The 14,226-nt window shown below is 33.2% G+C and overlaps 1 protein-coding gene and 1 pseudogene across 1 annotated transcript; one reads left to right on the forward strand and one right to left on the reverse strand.

Moving 5' to 3' along the window:
- The first annotated feature begins 143 nt into the window (after positions 1–143).
- Positions 144–2,418, forward strand: LOC138322209 (toll-like receptor 4; annotated as a pseudogene).
- A 4,372-nt stretch (positions 2,419–6,790) lies between these two features.
- Positions 6,791–9,797, reverse strand: LOC138322455 (thyroglobulin-like). The gene is made up of 4 exons (XM_069266482.1): positions 9,677–9,797; positions 8,726–8,837; positions 8,028–8,104; positions 6,791–7,008 (listed from the first exon to the last, which is right to left on the reverse strand). Exons 1-4 carry the CDS (start codon positions 9,729–9,731, stop codon positions 6,812–6,814), a joined length of 441 nt encoding a protein of 146 aa, XP_069122583.1. The 5' UTR covers positions 9,732–9,797; the 3' UTR covers positions 6,791–6,811.
- Between the last annotated feature and the right edge of the window lie 4,429 nt (positions 9,798–14,226).

Genomic DNA, 14,226 nt, shown 5'->3' on the forward strand with positions numbered 1-14,226 from the left:
AACTAAACAGCAAAGATGGGGTACAAATTAGGCAAAAATTAAAAACTACAAAATACAACATAGGTCTGTGAAAAAATTGTCTCTGTTGATAAGACAATATTCGTAAACCATATAACCTGCCCAATCACATCCAATAAAAGGAATAAATAGATATGAAAAAGGGGCGGGAAAGATGGGAGGGAAATTGAAAGAATTCTTGTAGATTATGGATAATCTTAATTAGACACAGACAAAAATCTTCACGCTGGCTAAGATGGTAATGCGATAGTGACGCCACCGAGGACAAAGAAAGGTCAACGCCCTCAGTGATTGGTCCGGAGGCTGTAAGCAAAGCATCTGATTGGCTGACCAATCAATTACTCTCTCGCACTGACCAGGGGTCAAGCTAATTTGGGGAAATTCCATCACGCAGGCACATGTACACTGTGACCTTGCATGTGTGTATAAGTAAACACACCTAAGGGCGCGGGGCCCCACTTACAAATTAGGAAAGTAAAAAATGAAACAGCCTGACATAAATCTATTTATTTTACCATGGTAAATAAATGTCATTTATGTCATCTCAGTTTCGTAACAGAGAGCAAAGTGACCGAAGCTATGTTTGCTGTACTCAAAGGAATAATAATGGAGACAATATTAGTTGTTAAATGTCATTTATTAATGACTTCTCCAATATTTCAAGTTTGATAGAATAACATCATGTGTTATTGATAAACATCAATAAAAATAAGATTGGAGAACAAATATTTGAACTAAACAGCAAAGATGGGGTACAAATTAGGCATAGATGACCAAGATCAATATCTGAACTGTTACATATAATAAAGTACAGATATGAACGTAAGATGTCGATGTAACGGGTCTGAAGATATCGGATTGGTAGCAGATTGCTCAAATCTGAACATTTCCAGTATTCCGAAATTCTACTCTAACGTCACCAAAATTATATTGCAGAAAAACAATATTAGATATCTTAGTATAAAAGAAGGTAAAGTTCCACGTTCTGTTTTGTACCTAGATATTTCAGAAAATAAACTTGAGAAGTTTGTTAACAGTCCATTTAGGAACATGGATTCTCTACTTCATCTGGATTTGAGTAACAACGTATTGAACTATAAACCATATGTTTTTCCAAGGAACGTATTCAAAGGATTGAAAAGTCTAACATATCTCAATTTACAAGGTAACAATGTGTTAGATGGATCACGACAAGATAATATCACATACCCAATGAGTATAGGAGATATTGTAGCGCTGAAGACATGTCTACTGCACGGGGTAGATCAAACAGAATTTCCTGGTAAATTCAAGGATCTTCTACATCTAGATGTACTACACTTAGGTGGTGAAGCAGCCATTGTGAATTATCGGCCTTACGATCTAATTACTTTGAGAACGTGACGTTTGTGCGTAATCAGAGTTTGTCTTATTGTCAAAACTTATTGAAAACGGAACTTTTCGGCAGCTCACTCAGTTGTACTATTCAAACGTATCTAACAATGACAGACTAACATTCGGCGTGATGTCGAACTTGACGAGTGATCTGAAGGTTTTACCCATCCATACCCTAGATATAAGTAGGATCCACTGTGACTATGGGCCAGGAACTTCGATATATGTAGCTGATGTCGTAAACTTGAGGAACCATACACACCTTACAAGATTATACTTAAACAATAATAGATTGTCCATTCCGGAGGTTGGTGTTGTTTTGTTATTACCTAAAAGTTTACGGTTCATTTCGGTAAACGGTAACAGACTTACTTTTGGTGATTATGTATTTGAATTTGCCAGTGCTGTTAATTTAAAGTACTTTGACGGTAGTAGACAATACATATCACATGACCCCAACACTGGTTCTAGGGAATGTAATGACTGGAGAGCGCCCCCATCTAAATCCCACAACTTAGACGTATTGTCTTCCACCTCTATTATCTGGCGCAACTCATCATCTAATAATGTTAACAACATCCGACAGACGTCATCCGCCAACCCTAGCGATGTGTCACAAGTATCTAAACCAAGCGACGTCCGGGCACCATATAACGAAATCGAATCACTGTCAATGAATTTCCCTGTTCCCACTAACCTTAGAGATTTGGTATTCTTCAAATGTAGGCTAGAATATGAAATAGGAACTGTTAATCTTGGGCCAAACAACTTAACTCGTGTCGACTTTCACGGAAATATATTGCACTCATGGAAAGGGACAGTGCTCAATATCGATAATGTAAAGTTTATAGATGGGTCCAGTAACTATTGTACATATATATCAGATAATTTCTTTGACAATTGTCAAAACTGGGAAAAGCTCATTTTACACGACAATCTACTGGGAAATGTTCTGAAGATCGATGCAAATGGACATATTTTTCAGCGTTTCGGACATCTGAAAATATTGGATTTGTCATGGAATAGAATTCAAGAAGTTCCAAAACTTCTGCTGAAGAGCCAAAATCAACTTCAAATATTGAATGTTAGTAAAAATGAAATGCTAATATTTGACATAAAATGTGAACACGTGAATCATTTGCAATACTTAAATCTCTAAAATAATCGACTACCACTACTAGATAATCACACCCGGAAACAATTAGACGGTCGTAGGAGTCATAATCTAACAGTGAACTTATATGGAAATAATCTACAATGTTCTTGCGAGACACTGGAATTCCTGCAACGGCTTGGCGACAGGAGGAAAACGTTCGATGACGTTCAAAGCTATGAATGCCGATTCCCAGATGAGACTACCGGGAATATCTCAGATTTTGAAAATGTTTTGATAAGATTAAAGACATTATGTAACAAATATACCGGTCTGAAAGTGGGCACCACGCTTGTTGTATGTCTAGCCATCTCTTTGATTCTGTCTGGTATCGTGTATCGTTATCGATAGAAGATAAGGTATTTATATTATATGACGAAAACAAAATACAGAGGATACAGCAGTCTGGTGACCGACCATGAGGACAGAGATGAATATCCTTATGATGCCTTTGTATCGTACTGCGAAAAAGATGGTCGCTTTGTTAGGGGTGACCTCTTGAATAACCTTGAACGACAAAATGGGTTGACTCTATGTTTACACCAGCGGGACTTTATACCAGGACATGATATAGCTGAAAACATTACAAAAGCCATTCACCAGAGCAGAAAAACAATTGTAATCGTATCCAAAAGCTATCTGAAATCCTACTGGTGCATGTACGAATTCAACATGGCTCGAATGGAGAGTATTTATGCGAGGGAAGGGAAGTCTGTTCTGCTGCTAGTGTTCTATGACAATGTAGAACCGACACACCTTCCGCTGACGTTGACGGACCTAATAGGCAGTAGCAAGGCAATGTGGTTTTCTGGGGGAAATTGGCCGAAACTATTTCCATGTAACTAGACATTTGGACATACGTTCACGAATAGATTATGTGGTTTTCTTGGGGGAAATTGTGTGAAATTGTTTCTCTATAAGTCGTGTTTTGAAAATACATTCACAAATTGATAACGAGTCGAATTGTTTTCTAGTTATTATGGACAAATGGTTGCTTGCCTAAGTATTGTGGCGTTGTTTAGAATTTTGAATAAAAAGTTAATATTGGTATTTAACACTCAAATAATATGACGGCTTGTAACACTTTAGACATGATTCACAATGTACAGTTGAACTGCTTTGCCCGTTTGATTAATTCTTGTTTAAAACTTTTCTATGGACACTAATATAGTTTTAGTTTTTCCCTTGATAGGAGTAAGATTTCCCTTAAAACTTGAAAAAGGGTATTTTGCATTTTGTCTATGATTTAAACGAATCGTAGTATTTTTGGTACTGTTATTAAGGTTTTGGACATATCACAAAACTTTTATATTGATTTTGCTTTTTACATTTTTGTACATAAGTCCTGTAAAGCTCCATAAAACCGTCTTTATCTACTTCCTTGTCTAACTGTAGCATACAAGTTGACGAATGTAGTTTGTTAATAGTTTTATTTAATTTAAGGGATTATATTTTGGTGGTTAAACTATGTATAACTTAAACGATTAGATGCTGTATAAAACCTAGAAGAGTTCCTTTTTCCTTTTGTATTTTCGTCTATAAGTAAGAGGCGCGATGGTTTTTATGGCTTTAATGTATTTGCGAAAAAAATACAAAGATGTGTAATTTCCCTTTTTTCTTTTTTTCTTTTATTTTCTAGTTTTTGCACCTAACATATTTACAAATACACGGGACATCAATACAAATATTACAGGACATATACCCAATGCATTTTTATCACAAGGAAAAACAGGATGCTGAGCCAGTAAGGTGAAAAAAGTTTGATATCCTTTGGTGAAGATGAATATACGAATTACTATATTTGGTAAATTAGTTTTGCGGGCTTTTCGAATTTAAAAAAAGGGAGAAAAAAGTATGTACTTGTACGTGTATTATGAACAGTTAATAGTGATAATGATATTGGTAAGGGGAGGTAATCCAGAAAAGGTTACAAATGTGTTTATTTAATCTGGTTTCTATTTAAACTTTGCAGAGGCTACATTTGGAGTTTAGTGAATCTATTTTGTAAACTTAAAATTAAGAGTAGCTTACATTTGTAGATAATTTTAGTTGTTTCCAATTGCCTACGCTTAAAATCGTACTTACCAACAATTGTACATACCTCATGTAAATCTCCTTTTTATTAATTAAATCATCTTCGCAAAAATATTTAGTAACAACATAAGCATTGAACGAGATTTAATGCTTTATTTTAACTCTTTCTTTATCGATGTGTGGAACAAGTTTCATGTCATGTTGATTCTTTTATGATTTGATAGCGTTAAAGTTATATGTGCCATAACTGGACGAAAATGTTTGACATGGTGAAGTTATTTTGTCTTCATTCATCTATCGTAAACTATCAGGTTTGATGAATTAAGCTGTAAAAACATTTAAATGGACAAAGTTGTGTATTGCATCATAAATATCAGTCACAACACAGAATATATGTGCTGAAAAAAATATTACTTTTTTGTACCTTATATATGTTTAGATGAAAACATACCTGCAGAAATCACTTTAAACTTACTAATAATATTGTACTTTTTAACATGAATTTGTAGACAAAATCTAGCTTCTTAGTGTGATCATATGTACTCATTTCAGTGCATTGTAGATGAAAATATTATGAATTTTGGTAGTACTACCAAACATTCTTTTTCATCTAAGGACTTTTTCATCTCTATGCAATATATTAGATATGTTCGTATATTCCATTTTTAGAAACACACGAGAAAAATATAACATTGACAATAGAGTTACGAATACAAGCCTACACTATTTGACTAGTTTTGAAATCTGGTATATGTTCATGTCAATTGATATGAAAAGGGGTATATTTTAGTTGTTTGTACATGTATGTCAAGTCCATATATCTTTTTGATGGTGTAAATTTAATACCTATGTCAAATACACCTTACTGAGCAACCTATTTTTTTACAAATGTAAATCTTACTCTGAATAAGTGTAATTATCATTATGATTAGATCAATACTAAAAATAAGTTATTATATTTGTTTTTGATGGGTGTTATAAGAAATCGTTGTAATAAAATGTTTCTCCAACGATTTGGTTGTCATTTCTTTTTAATATTTGAGACAATTCTAATAAAGAAAAAAGGGAGGTAATAAAACTCAGAATGACATGAAGGTGGACAGTAAATTTTTAAAACCTATGTAATCAGTCACAAAGAATGCTACGGGACATTATGGTCTGTTCTCATTAAATATTTTAATAATTGCATTTGTTTTATTTAAAACCCAATTATATATAGTATATTTTATTTTTCATGATTCGGAATAATTCGTAAGAAGCATCCTCTTGTGCACCATACAGAGATAAAACTATATAGAAATACAGACCGGCTGAAAGGATTCCAAAATTTTTTAAAAACAAATTAAATTATATTGAAAATCGCTTATGTGTTTCCTATCTTTTAAACGAACAGACGATAACCCAAATTGTAACGTCGTCGTCTAGAACACCACGTGACGAGATGACAATTGGTCATGGACATTCCGACTTTCGTTCGGTAATGATATTACACACATCGAGTGGAAACAACTGCTGTACCATAGTTACCAGGAAGGAAAAAGCATTAAACGTGATTTGGTATAGCTCACTTTTACTGCATCAAATTTGGATCGAATTAAACTTTTGCAGCAGCTAGTTAAGTAAATTATCTGGGGCCTTATAATATCTTATACCAAACTTGCTCAGATACCTCGCAATATAAATATTTACTTGTGAAAATATTGTGTATTATACAAATACATGTAATAATGTCCTGTCAATAAAACAGGGTACGCCAATACTACTGTATACTGTAAAATAGCATAGTAACTCTAAACGCATTTATCATTTTTAAATATGTTCGTGGAGATTTATTGTCGCGGAGTGAAAGCTGAGCATGATTGCGTTTCAATGTAAATTAGGTAACTATTTATTAACAGGGATTTTTCGCAAATTTACTTTAATCGCATATTTTGCTTAAGTTAATTCCACGCAAAAGAATGTTTGTTTACATTATTAATATATGCCGGTAAACAGGCGATCAAATAACAAAACAATATATATTTTTTTCAAAAAACCTGACACTTTTCACAATTACATGTAATTGTAGAATTTTCACGATATTTTCGTCCATCAAAAAAGAGAGAAAAAAGAAAGAAATAAAAAAATGTAGCAATGAAACCTAATATTATGTCCCATTGTTTTATAGTCTGGTGTCGTGTATGTGAAAAAGAAAAACAAAATGCCCACATGTACATTAGATAATCATATTTATTACAATTCCGGACAGTTGAGCTGGTCTTGACTACCAATGTTGGCGGTTTGCTGTCCCACTTGTTGACCCTCACGATTCACACAGTAACACATACTTCCGCTACACTGAATAGGGTGGTAACTGCCGATGGATGTGCATCTGAACATCTTGCCCACGATTCCTAGTAGAGAATACTCGTATTCATCTCGAACACATTCTGAAAATAAAACACGGCAAAACGTCAATCATGAGTTATATTTTGAGGAAGATCAGAATAATTTTTAATCAGTATTTATTCAGAAATTGCCCCACAGTAGATTTACATAATATAAGGAACTGCAAAAATCCTTCACAGAATTAAACAACGATAAAACAATTTTGAAAAGACAATGCTGTGAAGTCAATGTAGGTATATTATGATTGTCAAATGATAAAGTGGCATAATAAATACATAATCCAGTCGAATATACATGTATTGGAGAACAGTCTGATGACGGGATTAATTTCGACCAAACCAATTTCTATATCATGTCCGTAAAGTTACCCATTATCAATTATAAAGGATATTACTACAATCATTTGATGTTGTTTGATTCCTCGATGTAGTGTTCCCATGTTCGATATGCATCGTTATGTACTTTGTATAATACTGTCGTGCTTTGGTAATGCTACGTCGACATTGTTACATGATTATCAATTTACGTTTTGACCACTTTGTAAGAAAATGATTTAACTGATATGTTGCAAAAATTAGATTATCGTCTCATCAACTAGATTGAGAAACTTGTAATTATAGAAATGCAGATAGACACAATCGAAAATGTATACGTTGTAACAATGATGATATTGAAGATGAGTACCATTTTATAATTGAATGCAATAATTATTAAGGTATTAGATACCTTTTTATCAAAACATATTATCATAATTAACTTAGCATAGTGAAATTTATTTAGCTTCTGGAAACAATAACTAATAAAGAATTACATAGTCTAGGATAATTTATCGTTATGGCCATGAAAAAAGAATATTAAATACTGTTTGAAACAAACATAGAAACACCCTCTACACTAGCGTAGCGGTCGTGCACGTGTTGGATGTATCTGTATGTTTCTCTGTGAGTTAAATACATGTATGTATGTTATTGTAAATTAAGTTTTGTTGCACTTTGCATTGGTAAAATCATGCGCCTTTTCTGATGAACCGCAGTTGAATTGAATTAAATTGAATACTCACCACAGCCAGTTTTGTAGGCCAGGCCAATATCAAAGTCCTCGGTTAGATTGGTACCCTGGGGAGTCACACACTTACAACTGTTGAGCAGACACATCAAGTGGTTAACATGGTCATATCCTAAATCCGATATTCGGGTTCCTAAGCAACGGTTTTATTGTGATATTTAAAGTCATTGTCATGATCATTGCTATCAGGTATATTTAAAATGTAATGTTATCTTTTCGAAAACATCAAAAAAGGAATTTTGAAATAAAAAGATTACTTTTGATTTGGTGTCAACATAAAACACTATCTTCAATGAGTAAAATAACAAGAATTAAATTGATTTTTGTTACAGTTATCATATAAAATAATACTGGGCTAATTTATAAAGACAAAATCCAAACATGGCGCTATTTAAATTTAAAACATGGTGCAATAATGTACGTTAACACTTTGTTCGCGGCGAGGAATATCTGATTCAAATGTCTTCGAAAAATGCAGTATTCAATCGTTAATGATCGAAGTAGGTTTGCAGTATGTGTTTCAGTAGTTATATTTATCTCTGTTTATTTTACATTTCCTTAGATATTGATTACGATCATTTACTCAATGCAACTATATGTACTTTCTGTGTAGTTAAGGAAACTGTATTTCCAAGAATACGTTTCTATTACGGTTAAGAAATATTAATGTAAATTAAACAGATTTATATTTACATGGAGCCGACACACTGTCGTGGGACAAAGCTTTCATCTTCCAGAAAATGGGGCTTCAATGTTCCAAAAGGTTGCACAACACCATTCTGTGCTGCTATTTCCTCCACTTGAGCTGCAATAGAAGAATAAGTTCCTGCCTACATGTCAATCGCGGAGGTGCTAATGGGAAATATTAAAGATGCTCCACCGCCGACAGAGCATAAATAATATTCATCATTTGAACAATAATTGGTGTTTAAATCGTGTATATATATATATGTATGATATATATATATATGTATACTAAACACAAAAAAAAATAATTTTAAAAAATTTACTTCGCCTTTGGTGCATGGACATTCAGCACTTCATTCCATATAGGATATAGTGGCACGGATTTTTTTCGGGATGCAAATAATTATTGTTTATATTTTTAACTTGAAGTAAAATTAGAAGCTCAAACTTTTCAGTGGCGGTAATGGTTAAATTAAAGCTGACAATGCAAGTTAAAAAATATTAAAATGATTTTTTATACAAGTATACTTGTATTTCAAGAATCGTTTATGAGACATTCCCCTGTTGGCCATTTTTGTTCTTACATTTTTTTTTTAAATTTTAAATGCATGTTTTTTTTTAACTTGAACTGTCAGCTTTAAGTAACTTTTGTATCTGAAGAAAAATACTAAATCGTTTGCTCCTGTTTTTAAAAGTGAAAAAATATACCATTTGTCAGCGGTGGAGCATCTTTAACACATTTAATTAAAGGAAAATTGATCTTATAATCATTTCAATAAACCAAGAACGGCAACCACGCTGCCAGTCCTTCACCTCTTAGCCACCTCCAATTTTAAATGAGAATACACTTTGTACTTTGATTTTGTTTCGGAATGAATTCAAATTATCAAAGGCATTATAATAAAATATATCAGAAACATATGATATGTAAAGATAAATGAAATAAAATATACGAACATCTTGCAATCACCATCTCGACGATAAGGATAACACAAAGCGCGACAAACTTCATTCTGTACTGTTGACTGCCTGCTGCTGTATACCAAAGGATAATGTAGGGATTCGGATTAAACGTTTATATAACAACTATCGGACGGACCATTAGTCAACCATGACAGGTGAAACGTGGGCTAACTAAACGGTTAATTGCCAAAAATGTCCTCAGGACACGTCAACAATATCAGTATATGTGCATCTGCATTGTGCTGAAGCATATTGATGATGATGGGACAATTATCCTTGAAAATGATGTCCTACAGCCTAGAACTAATTCAGTATTCAAAAAGTAATTGTATCATTGAAGAGTTAAATTTGTTAATTGTATCATTGAAGAGTTAAATTTGTTAAATAACATACACATGGAAGTCGAAGTTTGTGATCGTATAGTGTTTTTATTATGTCAAATTCATCATTAATGCATCAGAGGCGAGACCTCTGACAACAGCCACACCCTGTCACTCGGGTAACGTGCTTGGCCAAAGCCAACATTCAAACTCTATTTTCTATCAGAGTTCCATCTCCCATTTCTCTCGCCTAGTCTCTAGTCCGGTTTTGTCTCTCCGTGTCCCTGGCTCTGTCTCTGTCTCGCTCCCCGTCTCGCTCTCCCCCATAGCTACATCTACCTTCCTATATAACCTAAACCCCCGTGTGAACAGAGAGAAACATATGGCTAATTTCTGCACGTATTTCACTTAGTGATCAATTAGTGATCAATTAACGCAATTACAACTATATTCTATATTATTAACTTTCACACGGACTTGACACATGAAAAATATTTCCATTAAAAGCAATGTTGGAAACGTTACATCGTCTCCGGTGACCACTGGAAGTACGATTAAAAATGAACCTCGGCGGCCCATTCCTACTGGAAGTACGATTAAAAATGAACCTCGGCGGCCCATTCCTAAATCCTATAATTGGAATTTAATATGATGACAATTTAGAACATTGTTGTACTGAAATAAAATGCCTTCTCTCTACTCATACGAACTCTAGCTAGTACTATAACCTAAGGAATGTTATATACAGTGTATGAATACATGATACAAATAAATCTACCAACAGCCATCCAATATAATTCATTAATATATCAATTAATTATCAATTAATTACTTAATTGATATTAATTACCATTAATATAATGCCATTTTGTCACAAAGTCCCATTATGTTTTCGTAATATATTTAATCGAAAAAGTTGATATCCTTATGGCGATATTTCTTAATTAAAAATGTCGTAGTAAATCTGGATTGTAGCAATGATGGGATATTTCGCTGTTATGCTCTGTTTTTTGACACAAGGCATGTATGTTTGTCAACTTATAGATATTGATTGTCGACGCTAATGCATTATCATCTTATTTTCGTCGCTTTCATAAATTAGTCTCTTTAACATTAATTAAAGTCCTTCTTAAAATCTTTTAAATCCTTTAAAAGCTATTATCAGAGATTGGTCATATGAAAATAGTTAGGGATTTAACCAAGGAAATTCAATTACTTTGGAATAAGTATTAGCGTACAAACAGTTTTGCAGGAGACCGTACATTGCACTCTACACATGTAAGAGCGAAGCAGGTACACGCGCTCGATTAAGAGGCAACTGATGGGTATTCTCTATTTAGTAATACTTCGCTTTTTTGTAGTTTTGGCGAACAAGTGAATGTTTAAAGTCGTCATAATGGATTATATAGTTCTACTGAAGTATTGTGTTTTTAATTTTGAAAGAAGAACCAGTTTTATGAGGTTGAATATTGTAAAACATTTAATAAATCTAAACATGTTCTAAATTTTCCCTTGGTGCCGCTGGGATTTACCTGGTGATCATCCAGGTACGCACATGCACATATTGCTATTTTAAGACATACACACTTACGTGCCTATTCATATGTATTTTTAATATGTATTTTTGTCGAAACTGTAAGTTTAAGTAAATAAAAATTCAAAAGGATAATCGATATTGAGTTAGTAGAGCAGTCTTAAGAACATAATGGGACTTTAATATTGGCTATATTTTGGAATACTGTACTAATTTTAGCGCAGTCAAATTTTAGCGCAAATGCAAAAAACTGTTAATTATGATTTATTAGCACTGATTTACATGAATTAGCGCTTTGAAGACAGCATGAAAAGCGCTAAAATAAAACTACCGCTAAAAATACGTTAACAGTATATTCTTCATGTTGGAAATTTTGGTTTTATGTTGTGATATTTGTAACAAAACTAGTGAATGTTGCATTTGTGAGGTGTCGATGACTAGTAACATGTGTACACCTTCAACAGATCAGAAGGTGACAGTGTACATACACAAAGTACTTCATCCAGCAGTCACACAAGAAACATTCACTATACACTTGATAACCTTTATAAACCTTATAAAAACCTTATGAAGCCTTATGTCCTAAATAAGCCATATGCAAAGTTTCATGCTTTCTTCAAACTTTGAATGATTTTTATGCTTAGCCGCTCCACTATTACCACTGTAACCGTTACCTTTCGTCAAAAGTTGTGACCTAATCATATTTCATTTTATATGTAATAGAAGATGTTTAGTCCTGTATATACTGTAGAGCTATTTCAATGAACATGATGCACGCTGCCTATTAAAGACTGGTTATAGGGTTGTAGTGGTTCGTAATAAAACCAGAAGCACTTTTTCATTTTAAAAATTCGATTAGGATGCTCACAATAGCCATTGCAAAATGTGTTTACGATACGTACATTGCTCGTGCCGTTCGGTAATTTGTCACTAATCAACGTTCTAGTATTAATGCTATCGTAAGAATTCTCAAATTTAAAATCGAAACAAAAAGCATTAAAGTAATGGTTGACTCAAGGATAATAATATTTACCGTTTGTTATGACCCAGATTAACAGAAATGAGAAACCAGCAGCTAAATTCAAAACACAATTTAATTATATACAATATCTAAAGTAATTGGTGGTGGTACAAGAGTTATACGATAATTTAAAATGTTACTTATCTGTATGTGAATGCCTTGGTATAATCCTTAATCCTTCCAGGTTCCTAATTAACAATGTTCACAACTCCACAAGGAAAAATGAATGTCCACAGCTAATTTGTAAAGTTCCAGGCAATATGAATAAATCCACCCGATGCGTTGTATAAACCCACAGAAAAAGTCACAATAGCTCTCCCAATAGAAATCTAATATGGCGCTGTACAATTCTTGATATGTCCAATCACAGGTCTCATTACAGTTCTGATTAGCCTTGGACAGCTGGAGTATATATAGCTAAACCCTAACTCAAGAATATTGGAGAACCTTCTACTTTTAGAAATGTCTAACTAAAAACAGTTAACAAATAAATACACAGAACTAGAAATAGATCATTTTATATTCCTTCTTATAATCAACATATTTACAAACATGTATGTTTATTCATGATAATTTTCTTGTTTTGGCAAAAGCAGTTAAAGAAACACAACACAATGTTTTAAATTTGATGACGTTTGTGGAGAAAACAGGTCAGGTGCAAAAACGTAACATGCCATACAAACCAACAAAAAAACCCACAAAAAACCAAACCACTCAACTCGGTTTAGATTGAAACATTTATTACAACTCCCAGCAGTTGAGCTTGTCTTGACGAGTTATGTCGGTGTTTTTTTGTCCCACTTGTTGACCCTGGCGGTCAACACTTCTGGGTACACTGGATTGGATGGTAACTATCGACCTATATATCTTCCCAATGATTTTTAATAGAGAATACTTGTGTTCATCCCGTGCACATTCTGAAATAAAACGGTCATAGAATTCTTTCATTTCTTTATATGGATTTAAAGGGACAATTTAATGTAAGATTTACATTAAAATATGCATAATTATATGTACAAAATAAACCATGTCTAATGAAAATTGGAGTAGATATTATCACTGTGATATACCAGAAAATATGATCACAATATGTGCAATTTCAGACTCCCTCAGTGTCCTCCATTACACAATAGACATTTCCACCAACTGAGCGGAAGTGAGAATGAGCTATGAATGTGAACTCTGACGGGGGGTCGTCTCAAAATGTTATTTGTTATTCTTATACTTTTAAACTATGTTATATAAGATATTCAGTGTTTGTTAGAGCGCTTACCTCAGTCGGTAAGACAGCCGTTCCGTAACACGAGGGTCCCTAGTTTGACGCACGTCTTGTTGAGATAAGATACATTATCTTTTTTTTTTATATTATGCACTATAAAAATAATATAAAACAGATAACCCATTTATTATCATAAACGATACTCATCATTTGAACAATTATTGTTGTTTAATCATGTATATAAATGTCTAATTAACACAAAAAATGATATGAAATAATTCGTTTTCGCTTTTGTTGCTTGTGCTAAAAATACTTTAATTTATTACATATAGGACATATCCATATAGTGCCACGGATTGTTTTTCGGGACGCCATTAATTATTATTAAAATTTTTATCTTAAAGAACGATTAAAAACTCAAACTTTTCAATGGGGGTAATAATGCTAGTA

The sequence above is a fragment of the Argopecten irradians genome, chromosome 4 (assembly GCF_041381155.1).
Source record: "Argopecten irradians isolate NY chromosome 4, Ai_NY, whole genome shotgun sequence".
Classification (NCBI taxonomy): domain Eukaryota; kingdom Metazoa; phylum Mollusca; class Bivalvia; order Pectinida; family Pectinidae; genus Argopecten; species Argopecten irradians.